Source organism: Xiphophorus maculatus, chromosome 9 (genome assembly GCF_002775205.1).
Source record: "Xiphophorus maculatus strain JP 163 A chromosome 9, X_maculatus-5.0-male, whole genome shotgun sequence".
Lineage (NCBI taxonomy): Eukaryota > Metazoa > Chordata > Actinopteri > Cyprinodontiformes > Poeciliidae > Xiphophorus > Xiphophorus maculatus.
Genome location: NC_036451.1, coordinates 16,993,341 through 17,012,464, shown reverse-complemented (window position 1 = coordinate 17,012,464; position 19,124 = coordinate 16,993,341). Strand labels below are relative to the sequence as shown.

Below are 19,124 nucleotides of genomic sequence, written 5' to 3'. Positions count from 1 at the left end.
ACACACATTCATGCTCATCCACTGCTCATTTTTATTTGTGAAGCTTCTCATAGGTCTATTAACACAGATACGGCACAAAAATTTTCTTTGTGCCGTATCTGGCACAAATTTGAAAATTGAAATTGAAACTGATTTGAATTTTTTTTTTTAATTTTCAAATCAGTTCTGTTTTTGTTTTTTTGTTTTTTTTTAGCAGAATTAAATGTGCTTAACGTTGACAAGTAAACTTGTTTTCTCATGGGTATTCTTCTGTGTAGCTTCATAAATGACTTAAATGAGTTTGCATTTGTCCCCCAAGACATGCAGGAAATCCCGTAGCTTAAAGTGCTGACTGAAAAAAAAAAATATCCACAGAAGCAAACACCACAACCTTGTCAAATCCTGTTAAGATAAGTGCTGTAATTACACAATTAGGAAGTGAGCAGCAATGGGCACACTTTGGAAAGCTTGGCTCCGAGCTATGTGATGGAATCTGTGAGCCGTAAGGGTCACCTTTCAGTAGGAAACAAGTTGCATTACCACAATATTGCAATTGGATTAAAATCTGGATTTTAATCCCCCCTTCTGTTTTTATTATTACTACTGAGCACTTCAGAGAGGAGCTTTCTAGCATGCTTCAGATCATCATCCTGCTGCATAACGCCATTCCACTGAAGCTTCAGCTTATGAACTTGTGGTTGGACATTATCCTTCAGGATTTCATTTTCATTTCTCTGTCAACTAAAGCATGTGTTTCATGTTATCGCTTGGTACTCTGGCTTCCTCCCTAAATCCCAAAAACTGAGCTGTTAGGCTGAATTGACCAGTTCAGGATGTAAGGCATCGTTCACATAATGACTGCTGGAAATAGGTATACCCCTGATGGATGAACGGACGGACGAACGAACGGATAACAGCAATGTAATTGTATGAACATTTTAACTGGACATTCACTACTTGCTGACTTTCCTGGAAATAGACTTTGTATATTTAAAGCATTCCCAGTGTGCTACGTGGACCAGACAGGCTGAAAGCATGATGAGTAGCTGCTTCCTAAAAAGGAGAGAGAGTAGCATTGTGTCCATAAGTGTGTGGGTGTGAGGTTGTGAGAGGGGTAATCATGTATGGCAGTGGTCTACAAAGTCAGCCTTCAAGAACCGGTATCCAGCATGTTTTAGTTTTTTTTTTTTTTTCTTTCCTGGTTTAATACATCTCAATCAAATGATGGTTCATCAGCAGGCCTTTTGCAGAACTTTGACATGTTGAGGAAGTAGTTGAATCAGCTGTGTTGAAGAGACGCATCTGAAACTCCTCAGGCTTTTGAGGAAAGGGGCTGTACACTCATGATGCATAGTCTTCAATGAGTATAAAGCTTTTTTGAAAAATTTAAATACTATAATATTTTTCCCCCCATTCTCATATGTGTTCGAAAAGAGTATCAGTAAGGTCACACTGACAAAAAAAAAATCCTCTAACAGACGTCAGAGTTTCACAGGACAGAGAAAGACCAGAGAGGTGGGCTCCAGACTGAGACAAGGACTTTCATTCAGGTGCTAAATGTCTTCTTCTAACACAATCTTTCAACATGCACTTCTCTTTGTTCATTTCAACTCATCAACCAGAGATTGGTTATTTCACTTCTGAAAATTGCAAATGAGAGTCACTTGATCCATAAAACGGCTATTTTTTTTTTTACCAACTAACCCAAAAAGAGTCTGCTCTGTTTATATCACCTCCACCAAGAGTAGTTACTGTCCATTGCAATACAGGTTCTTGCATTACCTGGTGGTGAGAGATGGATAGCAAGTGTGCAGACACACTTGCTGACTTCAAGACTTTATTACTCTGTGAGGAGGGGGAGAGATGCGATAAGATCCGACTTTCCATAGATTAATGTAGGGTATGAATGCCTCTAACACACAAAAATGCAAGACATACAGTATGAACAAATGAAAGCAAGCAGAGATGTCAATTGAGAAAAGAAAAAAAAAATCACAAACAAAATTAAAATACAGTTCTTATTTTGAGGTTCATACTTACGAAATTCATCTCTTACTTTTAGTTCTCCACTCAGTGGTTTATATCTCTCTTTTTTGTAAAGACCAAGTAGAGCAGTAGTTGTGTTTGCCATCCAGTACCACACCCACATTTTCCCCGTTGTCCTACCTATTGTCCAGGTTGGTCTTAGGTGGGATCAGCATCCATTATGTGCTCTAAGACTCTTGCACACAAGTCGGCTTTAAACTCAGAAAAAGATGAATGTATGCAGGTATGCAACATGGGCTAAGGTTGATTGTTTTCCTTTTTGTCTGCTCCAGCCCCTCTTTATGCTCTCCACAATTATTCATTTTATTGTGGTTGCAGAAAATGATTCTACTTACTGATTCTGAAAAAAACAAAACAGGAACCAATAGATCAATTGTGTATTAGCATTGTGGCAACACGAGGGTATGAAGCTGCTACTCTGCCCTTCAAAGCAGGGTAACCAGAGGGTGTCACAGCACCACCTTGGGAATTGCGCCCAAGGAAATAGGTAAGGTATGCAAGGTTCGTAACCAATGAGAGCAAGACTTCATTCCACCATAAAATAGTTCATTTTATTGTTCCATGTTTGAAAAAGCAGTAAAATTCAAAGAGCCACAATAGGAAGGGAAGTGCACAGTACTGGGGCCTACCAGCAGGGGGAGGGCAGTCCAAATGTTGGAACTGGTTCCTAAAACAAAATAAATCACCAAGCACTTGTGAACAGACACTGGATCAACACCGGTCACTCTCACAGCACACAGGTCCAGTTCCTCTGGACCTGTACAGCATGCACACACCACACATTTCATTTATGTATGCATCACATTCTATTTGTTTTGTGTCTAACTTCTTAAACTAATTTTACATCCCCATCTAGTGCTTAATAAATCGACTGTCATCCTGAAAAGAGTTGTTTTTAGGGCAAAACATTCCACAGCTATGATAGGCCTAATTTCATTGAGACGTGATCAATTATTTAATCAAATAAAATCAGAATTAAAATGTTCGGATGAGGGAGTATTGGATAAATATTTATATTATACTACATTAGATTGAGGAAACTGCTCAATAATACAAAAACTATTACATTCATGAAATGTAAAGAAATCGATATATAAAGAAATATGCTCGTCATTACAAAAAATGCACTTTAAAAAATATAACTGGAAACATCCAAACACGTTTTTATTATGATTTTAGTAGCTTTATCATAATAAATTTTTCGATCTGTTATTTTTTGTTGAAATGTGAACTCCGATACTGCATTAATAGTAATTTGTGGCGTGCCATCGCGAGATACTGATCTGATCGGATAAATGTTCCCGCCCACGGAACGAAAGTAGGGTGTTTGTGTTCCTCACGGACTATAAAGCAGAGGAACGGGCGGTTCACTTCAAAACATGGCTTCCAGAAGAACGTCTTCAGCGCCAAATAATTTTAAAAATACATCCACTGATGCAAACAGGTATTTAATAAAGTCGTTTTCTTCGTCGTAAGTGAATATGCTCTAGTATACCGATTGTTTGGCTTCTGACTTTGTGGTGAATAAAATGAAGAAAAAAAAATATGACGTTGTTCAGCCGTTTCAAGTATCATAATATCTTTAAGCCGAGCAGGAAAAGGGACATATGGTTCAATAGTTTACCCTTTTAAAGATAAGTTAAGGGATTTTTGCTTTCATGTACAAAGTTGCCATTCATGACAGCAATTGTTTGTTGTTTTCAGTTCAAAATGTGCCAATAATGGAGTAAAAGCCAATAACACTGCAGATGGGAAGAAAACTGGTAAATGTAAGTATGCACTTATGTTCGTTATAGATGACTGACATATATCGAGAGGGTTCATAGGCAGGCTTTTGAAATAAGATTTGCTTTCATCATGTCCACGTCTATAGAGTATGGAAAAACAAGCTGTTAATTTTACACACTTTAGTCCGTATTTCAGTTTGTAGTTTGTAAACAAAACTAAATTCAACAAATATATTGTTTTGGTGGTGTTGTTTTCTTCATTTAGGATTGAAATCACATTGTATCTTTTTTTTTGCTCTTGTTAATATCACTTACTGACAACCTAGAGATAAATTCCTCAAAACAATTTCATATTACCATTTTAAATTTGACCAGTACTTATCAAGCTATGTTAAGCATTTTTTTTAACCAAAAGTTTAAAGCTTGCAAAGTTCTCAACCTGTGCCTTAATGAATATATATTTATTAGGATAATTGAGTGCTGATTTACAAAGTCTTAGTGTTAGAAATTTTAAAATCAAGCTTTGCTAATTTAGTGTTGACTAGATAACGAATACTATCTTTTCAATTTTGCGTTGACCTTTAACTTAAGGCACATTTCTTGATTGTTACTTGACATCCAGAGATTTCTTCTACAGGGTTAACACTCTTTTAACATTGTCTAAAGAATTAGGGATCATGGAGAAAATACTGGCTTTGTTATTATCCTTTGCATAGAAGTTTGTCTTTACTTTAGCATCACTGATTGAAATACATTAACACATGTGAAGTGCCTTCCCTCTTCAGGGAATGCTCTTTTTATACCTATTGATGCACCTAATGTTTTGTCAGTGGATCTAGTTATTATTTTCCAACCATTTTCAAGTGTTTAAATATCTCTTCCCCTTTTTTGATTGCTGTGACAAACTAAATGCTATTTTAAATATTTTCATAAAACATTTAAATCTCAAATTGACAATTTTCCTGTATACAATGTTCAGCTGAGAAACTGCCAAAAAATATATGTTCAAATTATAGCCATAAAAGGACATACAGACTGAACTTGAAAAGTGACACACAAGACCCATACCAGTTTTAATTATGTTAATAAATTAACTTGAGGTCTATAAGCAAGTAATGAGAAGTTTCACCATCTTAATGTTACAAGTGATTATATAATGTACTTCTTATGATCTAGTTACACTTTAAATAAAACTGTATATTATACATCATCTGCTTTAGGAACCATAATCTTTCTTTAAAAATAACTTCATAATACATTTATTGTCTTTGTTGATTTGTAGCAAGTGGGACTATTGTCAAGTCTCGATATTTACAATCTGCTGAGAAGACATCTCTTTCAAAGGTAAAGCAATTTGTCTATATTTATCTTTGTTGCATTGAAACATATTAAGGTGTTTTTTACATGGCAGACCACTGATGTATGATGCTTTGCATGTACATTGGAGTGGCTATATTCTTAAATAATACAGTAGCGAATTTGCTTTTCTCCTTGATGTATCCTATTGTAAACTGGACTGTCTTGCTGTTTTTTTCTTTTTCTTTCTTCCTATGATCCATTGATTTTTTTTTTATATTCTACCTTTAAAGAGCAACTCATTGACCAATGAGTTGTCTGGGCCTTCCTCATCCAAACCCACCGCTGTAAAACCAAAGGTGGGCGCTCCAACAAGGCGCTCAATGACCCCACAAGCACTGGCAGAATGTAAGTTTATCTTTATGGGGTTGCTTTGGGTTTTCATTAATGTTATTAAATGTCAGGTTTTGAGTCTTAAAATATAAGAATAACAGTTGCATTGCCATGATTGTTTTTTCTGTTTTCTTGAGGAAAATACAATTTATACAAAATAAGTCGTCTTAAAATTAATTTTGGTTATATTGTTTTCGCTTTCTTTAAGCAACACTGACATGCAAAACTGATTCATCCTTCCTTGGTAAAAGTGTCCTGCAGTCCACTTTTTCGGATGGTCACTGTTTTCGACCAGATTTTGATATTTCAGTCATTAAAGGTAAATGGAAAACAACTTTACAATGTCATGACTTCCTTTCAGAACTGAATTGTGAATTAATAAGGTATTTTTTAACCATAATTCAAAGATAAAACTGTGATTGCGAATGCAAAGGAGCCTGAAAGAACTCTAGAGAGTGAGAAGAAGATTGTAGAAATGCAAACATTTCTTCTAGCCTATCTAACAGCTAAGGTAAGACTGGTTTACACTGTCTGAATAAAGCTACCTTAATGTGAACATAACATACAAATGTATATCATGTTTTCTCTTGGAAAAACACTTTTTTTTGAAAATTTTGTTTACTAGATGGAGAGTAACACTGCAAAGTTCAAAGCTGAGGCAGGGGCAAAGCTCCTTCTAAATATGGAAGAAGAACAGAGACTGCATAAGAAAGTTAAGGAGAAAAAGCACCAATATCTTCTAATGGAGAAGAAGAAACAACTGAATGAGCTCTTAGACTTGCAGGTAAGTGCACCAATAACTAATTGTTGAATATTTTCCCATTTTTGAGTTGGTCTCGCATCTATCAAGATCGTATACTTGACACATTTTCTTTTATTAATTTTGACAAAGACCTGCTATGTATTATTGACAGATGTTGTGATGCATAAGTGAAGAAATCTTGTAGTTCTTTCATTTTTTATATGTTTGGTTCTAATGTACATATTAGAACATGCAATACATTTTTTGATGTTTTAAGTCTTGGGGGTTGGGGGAGGATGGGAATTGACTGGTTGGACCTCAAAAAAACCCCAGATAATAAGCATTAGCCTGGGAATGCCTAATGAATGTGTTTGTAGTTGCTTCTTAAAGGACTGGTGTCATTTATATATTTATTAAACAAAAATTAAGATTTTTAAGGAAGATTATTTGTATTATGGAGAGAGAAGAACTGGCTTCTCTGGATGATCACCAAATAAACTGATTTATTTCTACACATATGGTCCATTTACTGCAGGCTGATCTACAGTACAGACCAAAAGTTTGGACACACCTTCTCATTGAAGTCAATGAGAAAGTGTGTCCAAACTTTTGGTCTGTATTGAGTACAGACCAAAAGTTTGGACACACAGGTGTGTGTGATGTAAGTCTGGTACAGCATCAGCAAAATAAAGGCTTTGTTTCTTAAAGCTGCACTGTAGTAAGTATAAACACCAATTGCACAGAAGCTCAAAGCATGAAGTTATTTGCATTACCTTACTTTGTTTGATCAGATCTATTTGTGCCAATATTGTAAATTAATTGTTAGTTGAGCTCAATATTTTTTGCCAGTGCAAAATTTATTTTATTGATGAGCTAATTGTCAATAGGGTAAGTTACTGAAGACATATGCTTTTTGTTAATGCATCATATATTTGTAAGCATTCCATTTGTAAATAATGAGTGCTTTTGTATCAGCAATAGCACTTTAACTAATGGGCCAATTTATAATTTATTTTATTTTATTTTTTTTCCCTTCAGATTGATATCCTGACACCCGTGGCCGAGGCAGCCAATCAGTTCACAAAGGACTACAAGTGTTTTGCTGCAGCTGTTGATTCAACTCGTCATGAGTTGCCTGTGAAGAATTTCTACATAAATGGGGATGGAAAAGAATTTCTAGGTTGTTACAATGTTTATAACTAACGTAAAGTGACATGGAACAATTCTTACTACATTTATTGTATTGTCTGCAAATAAACACAAACTAGGAGTTTTTCTTTATAAGGGAGTTGGATATCAAGATTTAACTCAATTGTTTCATATAAACTACCACTACATGCTATAATATTTATGTCCCTTTTTATTGCCGTCTTTAGAAAAAGCTGAAGTTTGCCTGAAAGAAACGGAGACGCTGTTGCAGGACTGCACACAGGGAGACCATCTGGACCACAGCACATCTTTAGAGTGCCTCAGGGAAATTAAAACAATATCAAAGGATATCAGTCAGCAGCTTTCAGGGTAGGTACACTCATAACATGGTGCAGTCCCTTGCAAAAGTATTTATACCCAAAATATAAATACTGTAACGTTTTGTTTCAACATGAAAATTATGTTAGAATTGTAAGAGACTAGTTAGCAAAAAAATGGTACATAATTGTAAAGCTGCTGCTCTGACCTACTAGACTCAGATTTTACAAATGGAAATCAGACATGTTCTTCCATCTGAACTGTTGAATTGATCAAGCGTGTGTTCTTCAGTTTTCATGATGTAAAGATGTCTTAACTTTAAGTACTCAGATGTTCCTGTTCTTTCCAGAACGTGCTCAGAGCTTTCGGAGCTGTCATCGTTGGTCTGCCGCCAATCAGTCCAGCTTCAGCAAGTCAACGAGGAAGAGCAACTTGGGAGTTCAAGAACCCACCTGCTCTTCTGCCCCAAACAGTGAAGAATACCAGACAGAATGGGATACGCAGTACATGCACTTTGGATAACGCCTCAATCCCTGTATTATTTCCCCAATTAATTTGTGTAACTTCCTTTTGTGTCTTTTCTTAAATGTATAGTCTGTTTGATTTTGCTGTAATTGTGTTATAGTTTGTCTTGTTGAGTAATTAATTGGTCATACAGTTTTACAGATTACGTGTGTTTAGTAAACAGTAAAATACACATTAAAAACTGAACTTATCCTTTCGGTTTCATACAGCAATAAAATTAGCTCAGCAATTTAAATCAAATGGTCTTTCTATCCAATTTCTCCACTCATGAGCCAAAGATCCGTGGAACTTCATTTGCTCTAGTGCGCCATCAAGTGGACAATATTTAAACCGATTAAATGTAATGCCAATGCGTAAATTATGAATATTGTCTTAATCTACCTTTATGATACAATGGCTGTATCAAAAGGAAAAGGGGAAATTAATAGGACAAGGGGTTATGGTGTCAATGGTCTAGTGTTGCTTGTTACCGTGCTTATGTCACTAAAGGGACGAAATTTTATTTTTGCTTAGAAAGCTTTTCCGCTCAGCTTCGGGTGGTTTCTCGTGAAAAGGTCATTTCTATAATGAGCGAAATAATCTCAAAACAGAATCCAGGCGTATCCAGGAAAGCATGAGTTGGTTTATATTCGCCAAATGATGATACACTCCTTCCTACAATCTTGCATTTGTGGATATAAAATGTTGCTCATAAAATGTTAATTGTATGAATTTATTTTTGCTCAAATAACACATTTTCTAAAATAGAGTCCATTGATAATGATATATGCAATAATACACATAAAATTTGCCAACGGTTTTGAACATCATGTGCCAGAAAATGCCGATAGTCATTTTATGGGCTGTTATTTATTTATTCATTTATTTATTTTTATTTTAAAATGCTCCTTCAATTACCGTAAACAAAATTGCACCCTGTTCCGGATATGACGTTTAACCAAGCGCATTTTTATTGGAGACTTGCAGAAAGTGACGATATTCCTGTTTAGATGAGCCAATGAACCGCAGGAGAGGTACGCGCATGTAAGTGCAAAAGCTGACTTTATCGTTTTAAAAGTAATTTTTGATCAAAAATAAATTTAGGTCCAAGGTTCCAATGAGTAACTAAATTACTATGAACTTAAAAATATGTCCGCGTCTTTGTTTATGAGGGTTATTTTCAAGCTGAGGTCGTTAGCAAGCTAACTACTGCAGGAGTTAGCTTGCTAGTGTCACTCAGGTAACGGCCTACTCACATATTTTACAAGAATTGGGCTCAAATAAAAGTGTCTGGATTTAGAATGTTGGATGACAAGTGAACAGTTCTGGATAGTTTTCCCCTCCTGCTAAAAAGTAAAGTTTCAGTAACATAGAGCATAGATCTTCTGCTCCCCCTCATGTTTCTATGTGCTGTCAGTCAGCTGATGGAAATAAATGGTACATAATTGTAAATCTACTGCTCTGTTCTGCTGTGATCAGATTTTACAAATGAGAAAGACGTAGGATTCTGTGTCTTTGATAAAGTTTTAATTAAATTATAGCTATTGCTTGGGAACTGAAAAAATAGCCACCCCTCATTTTATTCAGGATACACATTTTTTAAAAGCAAAAATTGTACAAGTTCAAGTAGAATGTCTTTCAAAAGGCAGACTACACCTGAGCAAAAACCTTAACTAATCAATAAGCAAATATTAGCTTATTATCCTTATGTTACTAACTAAATAGCTCATGACAAAAATTTACATTTTGCTAATTAAGTGCTTGGAAGTTGCTGTTGCATTTTAACTAATGGCTAGTCCACTTCTTTTTCTTTAGTCTATAACATGTTATTTGAACAACAAAGTGAATATTTTTTTGTTTGTATTTTAAATAAGGGCAATTACTTCAATCATTTATTAAACCTTTTCTTAAACAGCACTCAGTTGCAGAGCAGTAGGGCACCATCTGGTGGATGGAGGAGTCCGAGGAACAAACAACAATGTCAAAATCAAAGCAAAACCCAAAAGAATGAGGTGGAAGCAGAAGACCAGGAAAAAGAAATAAAAGAAATGGCTCCCAGAGCGTCCTGTCAAACCATGTGTCCTGCTCAAGAGCTATGGAACCGTGAGTCTCAAAACCGGCTCCACTGTTTCGAAGTGGTCCCTGGTACTGAGAGCTTTCGAAAGCCGAAGGGAGATCCTCTGCGTGCGGTCAAGGAGTATTCCAGACCAGCAGCAGGGAAAGATGTCACAAAGCCCTCTTACCTGCGACCGCCTGATGTGTTGCTAAAGACTGTCTGCTATCTTATTGATGAGATTGCAGGGTCAACTAGTCTGCACCCATGGACTGAGGCAAGTAGATTTACCACATTACTTATTTATTTATTTTAAGAAAACTTGTTTTACTGTCCTAAAGGTGTTGAGTTATTGCTATTAAGATCTGACTATTTTAATTTAGTTACATCTATAATAATAATGACATGTAAAAACATGTTGCTGTACTATAAATTAAACCTCAAGATTTGGGTGCAGCTTACATTGCAAAAGTATGGATTCTCCTTTATTTTATTTTTTTTTATTTGTGTTACATTGTAACCACAGCTTTTCATGTGTTTTATTGGAATTTCATCTAAATAACCAGCAAATAAGCATCACACATTTCTGAAGTAGAAGATTATACATAATTTGAAACATTTCTAACAAAAACAAAATCAGAAAGGTTAGATGTGCATTTATGTTTGTCCCCGTTTACTTTATTACACCTAAGTATAATCAAGTGCAACCAAATGACATCACAAATCACAAAATTAATCAATATACATGAACTGTGTTTAATTTAATCTTAGAATAGTTTGGCCTCTGAGGTTTGTTGGAGAACATGGGTAAACACAAAGTATCATTTAGACCAGGAAACGCATCAGACAGATCAGAGAAAAAGACAGCTAACATTCCACATAACTCAAAGTGTGCCAGTTCACAGTGACTTTGCATCCTGCTGTGATGATGGGCAGGATTAAACTTGTCGACTGGACTTAGACAACTGAGTTAGTCTATAACATAAAATCATGGAGGCTTGTGTTTGTAGGCTTGTAACAGAATGTAAAAACATGAGTATTTTGGCAAGACACTGACTGCAGAATCTATGACATTGTGATTCACTACCAAGAACATTGTCAGATGAAAGTTGTACGCGAGCATTTTTGGAATTGAACTTCTTGTTCTCTTTCAGGTGTACAGCTTTGTGTTTGATCGACTACGTAGTGTGAAACAGGACATGATCATCCAAAGGTTGTCTGGAAAGGACTGTGTGGCCATTTTAGAGCTAACAGTGCGTTTCCACATCTACGCTTCTTATCGTCTTTGTGGTGAGCCGCTGCGGATTTTTGATCCACGCATCAATGATACACACCTACAAGAATATCTGAATTGGCTGTTTGACTGCTACAAAACTGGAACTGGACCATATCCAAACCAGGAGGAGTTTCAGACTCTTGGTCTCCTCTACAACCTGGGTCAGTTAATGTCTTGAAAATTTCCTTCTGGGTGTTTTTCATGTTTATGTATGTTGTATTTAAGATCTATTTAACCAGGAGGTCACTTGAAATAAACATCAATTTTTAAGAGAATTGGGAAAGTATGGAAGTAAAACTATTTAAAGATGTTAGTTGGTTGAATCGCAGCCATTTTGACAAAATATGTATATTTACAGTTTAGCTGTTTTGGATGCATTTTATGATTTGAAATTAAATGACTCCACCTGTCAATCAATCCAGTGGGTTTGTCAATGACTGACCAATCAGCAGTCGAAATTTGACTTGTAAGTGCCCCTTTGCTGGAGGAAGTGAAGCTCTGACAAAGTGTTGGGGCTCATCATTATGAAAGCGACGCGGTCAAAGAGATTTGGTAAAAATAATCAGAAAAAGTGGTTAAAAATAGTCAGTGGGGAACATGCACTTAAGACATGTGTTACTCAGAACATTTAGAGGGAGAAAAAAAGTTTATTATATTTCCAAAAATAAGAGTCTGGAAAAACGTAAACAATGTGATTGATGTCATAACTACAATATGTTCATATGAAAGATTTTTTTATCTGCATTACATCGTATGCTTAATGGTTAAATCAAATATTAATGCGTCAAGCTGAAACCAAAGCAATGAAAGGGTACCATGGCTATAAATGGGTATAGTTTCTTTGTAAAGTGGGAATGTATCAGGCAGGTGGTGCAAATATTCACACTCAGCCTGACATACATGATCAAAACATAGTTCAGATACATACTACAAAGGAATTATTCACTCGCTTTTTGCAAGTGCAAAATGCACCCAACCCACTATGCTGAGAAGGATGTATATAGGACAATGACAGGAAACATGACTGGTCAAATATTTGGTTGATCAAAACATTAGATTGACTATATAATTCAATAATTATTGAAATGCTTAAATTCAAGAAGACTTAAGTGCTGAAAATTAGTTTTAAGGCGTATACATGTGTACTATCAACTGATTGCATCTTTGTAATTTTTCATCTTATCACTATTTTTAGCATCATTTAAATGTTTTACTTTTAACTAATTTATGCTGAATAAATATCAAATACTAGTGTGTGGAATAAGTTTTGGAAATATCTATTTGTGGTCTCATATTTTTATGTCAACTGGTGATTCGCCAAGAATAAACTCTCCTAAACTGATTCAATTCATGCTTTCTCTGTAGGTTCAAGTCCCGCCACTCAGGATGTTTTGGAGCTCCCTGAGCGCCTGCGCCAAACTCCTTCTCTTAAACTCGCTCTAGCAATCAATCAAGCATTTCTGGAGGGAAACCATGTACATTTACTCCGACTAGTGCAGAAGCTGGACTTTTTGCAGACCTGTGCACTGCACCGCCACCTGGTGACATGTCGCAGACACTTATTGCTTATATACAGCCACGGATACCACAGCCGCAACTGCCGCTTTCCTCTTGACAGACTCGCTCAGCTCTTGTCCTTGGAACCATCCCTTACAGCCGAACTTTGTCAGGTGTACGGCATTGAAGTAAATCAGCACAACCAGGTGTTATTTTCCAAAAGTGCTTTTACTGAACCTGAACAAGGGGAACTAGATTGTAAACTGTATCATAGCATAGTATCTGAGAAACAAAGAGGCCTCACTGTGAAGAGCATCATTCACGGATGTACTTGATACAGATATTTGTTTCTTAATCGGTGCTTGTCATGCCTTATTCCTGTAACAGAGCTCTTTAGATTTCCAATAAAAATTTACAGCAGAGTTTAATCTGCATTAAACAAGTTTTCTTCTAGATTGCTGATTTGTATTTTTAACTGAACATCATTAATTTTGTATGTTTCTTAATGTCCTGCTGTGCAATAAGTCAGTGGTCTTACCTCAGGCCTCTGAATCACCTCGGAATGTGAACTCCTTTCATACTGGTAATGTTTGTTATTTTGACAGCTTTCTTCATTTAATATAATGTAATGAGAAATAAAAGGTCACCATGTTTAATTCCAAAGGCTAACAGTTGATTTTTATGTGCTGGATTGTTGTGCTGGATTTTTCTTTGCACCAGGCTTCATTCCTTTGCACTGATCCAACTGCTTACTGTGAAACCATTTCAATAAATATTTTTGTTACCAAACAGAGCTTTGACTTGTCTGCCTGATTTGCCTGAGTTAAATTTGCATGTACATCCTGTCACCACTTGGTGGCAGCCTTTATCAAAACAAACCTTACATACAAACTTGTGATCATGGTGTCATTTGACTTCAAGATCTGCTGGTTCTTGCGCTTTGTCTGCTACCCAAATCCCTCAAACATTTGATTTAAAGTTCTAGCTGCTACAAGCCCTCCTAATTTGTTTGTAGTTGTGTATGTTTGATCAGTAAATTAGATGGTTTGCAGTTTGCATCTCCAATTTTTATTTATTTAATAAATCTGCATGGATCTGTGTATCTTGGGTTTTTATTTTGATAGCTGGCAAAGGAAACTGTAGGATAAGTTCATAACAATTGTTATTGTAAACCCCCCTAATATGCGCATGCATGGGTTCTCTTTGGGTACTCTGGATTCCTCCCACAGTCCAAAAACATGATTGCTACGTTGACTAGCTTCACTAAATTGTCAAGTATGTGTCTGTATGGTTTGTCCTGTATCTTTGTGTTGCCTTATGATGGACTGATGACCTGCAAAGGGTGCATCGCGACTCTCTCCCAGAGATCGCGGAAAATGGGTACCAACCTCGCCGTGACCCGAAAAGGACAAGCAACAACAGATGACTTAAAGGATGAATGGATATTTTGGTAACCTCTTAATATAAAAATTTATTCTTCAAATCACCTTATAATGTACATCAAATATGTGTTTATTGAACATTTGCAAAGACTGAGAGAGCAATCCTATCATGAACAAGTTTGCATCTGATCATTAAGGATTCAATTTTGTTTTATCTTGATCACAAGTAGTGCTGAACCTGCAGTAAAAACAACTTCAGAGTACCGATAGTCTCTCTGTGGGCTCATGGTGCCGCTGCAGGCAGCAAGGGGTTGCCTCTTGGTTGTAGAATTGTTTGGCCCAGGAATATTGTTGTGCTCTCTTCAGCTTTACAGCTTAAATGTTATATCACCTAAGAGTTTCTACTAAACAGCATTGGTGTTTTAGACTGTATGCCACAACCAGTGGTATACAGTCTGGAACTCTTTTCAGTCTGGAAAAGAGTTCCAGACTCTTTTCTTGTGTGGTGGAGATGGGGGGATCTTTTTGAATATTCAAAAATACTCAGGTCCTTTTACTAAGAAAATTTCACATTTATGTATAATAATCTTATTTATTTCTATTAAGTGATTGATTACCTATACTTAATAGTAGTTAGACAATATATAAACAAGAATGTATTTTCTAGCTCTTGAGTGTTACTCCATTTAGCTGAAATAAGATCGGAGATGGTTCTTTTGTAGCCATAGTCAACCAACCTTTAACATCAGTCTGAGGAAAGCTTGCTCCTCCCTTCACTTTCAGAAATTCATGCTGGGTCTGATGGTGAGCTGGCTAGAAACTGCTGCAGCACAAAAACCTCTGCCCTGGCACTTCTGTCTGATTCTGTTTCATGAGACTTGACTTTACCTAACTTTTATTGGTATTAATTTTTCTATGTTTAACTTTTCTATGTCATTTTATTGTTTCTTGAGTTTAATTTTTGATATATTATTATGTACTTAGCTTTGTCATCTTATTTTTATGCTTTCTTATGTCTTACTTGTCATTAATGTTTAGCACTTTGTCATTTTTTTTTAGAAAGAGACAAAAGTTGCTGTTCGCAAGTCTTTTATGAAAGTTGAAGTTGGATTCTATACGGATTTAGTTTTATTTCAATAATAACTAACGTCAGATGTAGATGTAGTATTCTTGTAGCCTTCTTTTAGCATCTTGCAGTCTGTATTGTGGGTTAGCTTAATTGGATGGTCAGACAGAAGCATATTGGTCTGACTTTTATGCGTTTCTTTTTTTAGATTATTTTCTTTCAGTGGAATGGTTGATTTTAAATTCTTTTAGACTCTTACTTATCTAAGGTTTAAACAGGGTAAACTTCCTTCCAAAAAATGTTGTGTTGATGGCTTCCTCATGTGGGCCAGGTGTCTCACAAATAGCTTTAAAATGTGTTTTAATTGATTGACGCGGTGTAGGGCTTTTTACAGGTAAATGTGCGCACAAGAAACAGCGCCTCTTGCTGGAGCCACTATATAACATGCAACAGAAATGAACGCAGCCTGTGTCCAAAATAAATGTAAGATGAGACTGTTGCAAACTTTTTATTTATTGGTTTTTGATCATTTGTACTTTTAATACACACTCCGGACTTCTTTTTGTAGCAAATAGATGTCATATAATTCTTGCTTGTAGTGAAATGGACGCCTTGTGCGAGAATCTTATTGCCTGGCGCTTCGTTCCTTGCTCTGGTCAGAGTCATGCTGTCTTGGCAGAGAGGAGTGAGCAGAGGACGCAGAAATCTGAATGAAGCGGTGCCTGCTGCTGATCGCTTCTAGACAAACCGATCTGAAATCACAAGGAACAACATGAGCGGCGAGAGTTTGCTTAAAAGGTCATACAACCTGATTTCTTTTCCCTGAGACATTTCCGAGCGGACAGAAGTGGGAGGACACTAACAAATGTTAATGCTGAAATATGAGAGAACGGAACCGGGGCGGGTGAAGGCACATGGGAGAGGACTGGTGGTGTAGCTGCTGTAAGAGGAAGATCCCTCCAAAAAAAAAAAAAAAAAAATGCTTGGATCTAGATTTGTTTAAGAGAGATGATCACAACAATTCTGCACACCTATCATTCAAATCAACCAGAATGGATCGGTAGACGGAGAGGAATCTTTTAAGAGTTCTCGTGTTTATCGGATATAAAGCAGCCAACTTTATCCAGGATATAGAGAGCCGATATATGGAAGTTTTGGCAGCTTGCTGAAGCCAAAAAAAAAAGTGAAGAGGAAAAAATGCTGCGGATGTTTTGGAGAGCTTGGAGTCTTTCGTGGACCTTGTTTATCTGCAGCGTGTGCAGAAGCTGTGCGCAGGAACGACAGTAAGTAGCCCGTATTGTTTGGAGTGTCTTTGAGATGAGCGCAGAGCTGTGTTCTCGTAAATATTCCGAAACCAGGCAATTAATATAAATCGGTGAGACTTTTTTAAAAATTGCTACATAAAAACTTGTCTTGGACTTTTTAATGGCACTGTCTTCTTAGCGCTTATGTTTTTTCACAGTGTTCATTCACTATTTGGTGGTATTGACCTGAGGTCAGAATGATAGTTTGAGATCCTACACCGCTGATGTTGTTGTGATGGAACGTGACTCAAAGTATGTGCTGTGAGAATGACAAATATAAATAGATTCCTGAGCTTGTCAGTGCCCTCTTAGACTCTGGCACAGTGATGCGCTCAGACAGCTGCTCTAGTGGACTAAAGAGGACTTTGAGTGTTATTAATAAGGAGTTGTAAAGAGTTATGACAGGTCAAACGCAGCTTTGATTGTTTGGTATCAAGCTCTGAAGAAAGCTTGCAGATTCAGCACCTTAAAACATGCCACCTTGTGACCACCTTTCTGAGACCTCGCCTAAAATACTCACTCTTGCATGGTAAGCAATAACTAACCACTCAAAAGGAGAACAGCTGGGCATAAAGAACTTGATAACAGCAGCCATGTGATTGAAATAAGTACCGCCTGATCCAGGCTCATCATAGGGCGAGTTAAACTTTCCTTAGATCAAACACATACAGTCAATTTCCCCATATTATCCCCCTTCTCCTGAGGTCTTATTTTGCAGGGATTTTCTCATGACTCTTGCACTGGAACTTTGGTTGCCTCTGGCCCTAATTCTGCAGTGCTGTAATGCCAACCACCTGATCTTACTCTCATGCATGCAATTGGGTTTGTGCTCAAGGTTTTACTCAGCTCTGACTTGTGAGATCTTCAGAGAAGGTTTTCAGTTACAAAAGGATGGAATCAGTGTGGAACATTTTCAAACACACATTGTTTTACCAGAGTATGCCAGATTCTTCAATAAATTGTGTGTTGTGCACGTGAGGGGTATTGCATTATGACCTCTGATAGAGTAGTCTAATTTGCTGTCAAAACAGTCCTGATGAGGCATGAACTCTACTAGACCCCTGAATTTGTGCTGTGGTATCTGGCAGAAGAATTTTGACATTTTAGTCCTGTAAGTTTGGAGCGGTCCTCTGTGTATTGAAATGGTTTGACGAGCCCATCCTACAGAGATCTGGGTAATTCAGAGGCCAAGTCATCATTTAAAACTCAATCTTGTGCTGCGCAAGCATAAGATTGACATTTCTGCCTTCTGGCCAGGTGGGTTATCCCTACTGCAAGATGCCACCGTCATCACAGAATACCATTTACATGGTCTGCAGCTGGACTTACGTAGGTGGTATGTGTCAAAATAACATCCACATGGATGGTAAGACAAAAGGTTTCCTTGGATACCCAAAGTATTACACTGCCTTTACTGGCTTGTCTTATTCCCACATCCTGATGCCATATGTTCTCATAGAAAGGTACAGTTACCCAGCTTTTCATGTGATGTAAAATAAAACATGATTCATCATACCAGTCCACCTTCTTCCATTGCTTTGTGATCACTTAACCTGCCAGTTATTGGTTCTTTTGGACTCAGGTCACCAAGGACACCATGACTATTTTGCAGGTATGCAGCCTCATAGCCAAAAAACTGCAACTCATTTCAGATCCCAAACTTCTAGAACTTGCATAAATTTCTTTTTGTTTTTATTTGAAAAAAAAAATGTAAGCAACAATAGATTGTCTGATGCTAGTGTTTTGATAAACAGAAACCATTTAGAATGTATGCCCTTGACTTGGCATACATACATTCTACATACCATGTATTTTTAGTACAGTTCTTTGAGTTAACTTTTGTTGAGAACCGTGATGTGAATAAATCAAATTGAACTGATTGAGACCACAGGAGCAAAGCTTCGCTCCCAACATTACTGAGCTTTGACTCACATGACTGTTATTAGTTTAGCACTGGTTCTTCCTTGAGATATGTGTGATAGATCCTGACCACTGCATACCAAGCATACACACCATTTTCCCTGTTTTATTGAAATTCTTGCCTTCTGTGACAGTGGCTGAGACACATAGGTTTCTACATTGTTCGGTCATTACCACTTTATTCATTTGCTTAGCGGACCCATCAGTTACTAGCATCAGGTTGTCAAAAAAGCACAATTTTAGCTAGCTTTGAGGGGAAAACCTGCAGCATCTGGCCTATTTTCAGTGGTGTTAACCCTTTTGCTAGACCATAAATTCTGCAACACCATGCGCTGCTGTAATGTGTGCCTTACGTTACCTTACGTTACTTTAGGATGCAGTTTATCTTGTGGTGATTTGTTTCAAACCTATTTCTTCACCTGTCCTCAAATTTTCTCCAGTTCTTTTTTTCAATAAAGTGGGAACACACTGC

At 36.9% G+C, this 19,124-nt stretch overlaps 3 protein-coding genes across 3 annotated transcripts in view; all 3 read left to right on the top strand.

The window, feature by feature from the left end:
• The first annotated feature begins 3,389 nt into the window (after nt 1–3,389).
• On the top strand, nt 3,390–8,395 carry haus8 (HAUS augmin like complex subunit 8). Its single transcript, XM_014471408.2, has 10 exons — nt 3,390–3,469; nt 3,730–3,794; nt 5,035–5,096; nt 5,342–5,456; nt 5,650–5,760; nt 5,849–5,952; nt 6,067–6,225; nt 7,222–7,363; nt 7,560–7,701; nt 8,000–8,395. Exons 1-10 carry the CDS (start codon nt 3,405–3,407, stop codon nt 8,124–8,126), a joined length of 1,092 nt encoding a protein of 363 aa, XP_014326894.1. The 5' UTR covers nt 3,390–3,404; the 3' UTR covers nt 8,127–8,395.
• A 759-nt stretch (nt 8,396–9,154) lies between these two features.
• sac3d1 (SAC3 domain containing 1) lies at nt 9,155–13,773 on the top strand. The gene is made up of 4 exons (XM_005795755.3): nt 9,155–9,198; nt 10,070–10,484; nt 11,362–11,644; nt 12,849–13,773. The coding sequence occupies exons 1-4, from the start codon at nt 9,173–9,175 to the stop codon at nt 13,313–13,315; spliced, it is 1,191 nt and encodes a 396-aa protein (XP_005795812.2). The 5' UTR covers nt 9,155–9,172; the 3' UTR covers nt 13,316–13,773.
• Nucleotides 13,774–15,940: 2,167 nt separating this feature from the next.
• Nucleotides 15,941–19,124, top strand: part of cpamd8 (C3 and PZP like, alpha-2-macroglobulin domain containing 8) — a 45,392-nt gene continuing 42,208 nt past the window's right edge. Inside the window, exon 1 of the mRNA XM_023340075.1 lies at nt 15,941–16,711. Coding sequence (XP_023195843.1) covers nt 16,626–16,711 — 86 coding nt within the window. The 5' untranslated portion in view covers nt 15,941–16,625. The remainder of the gene's footprint in view (nt 16,712–19,124) is intronic.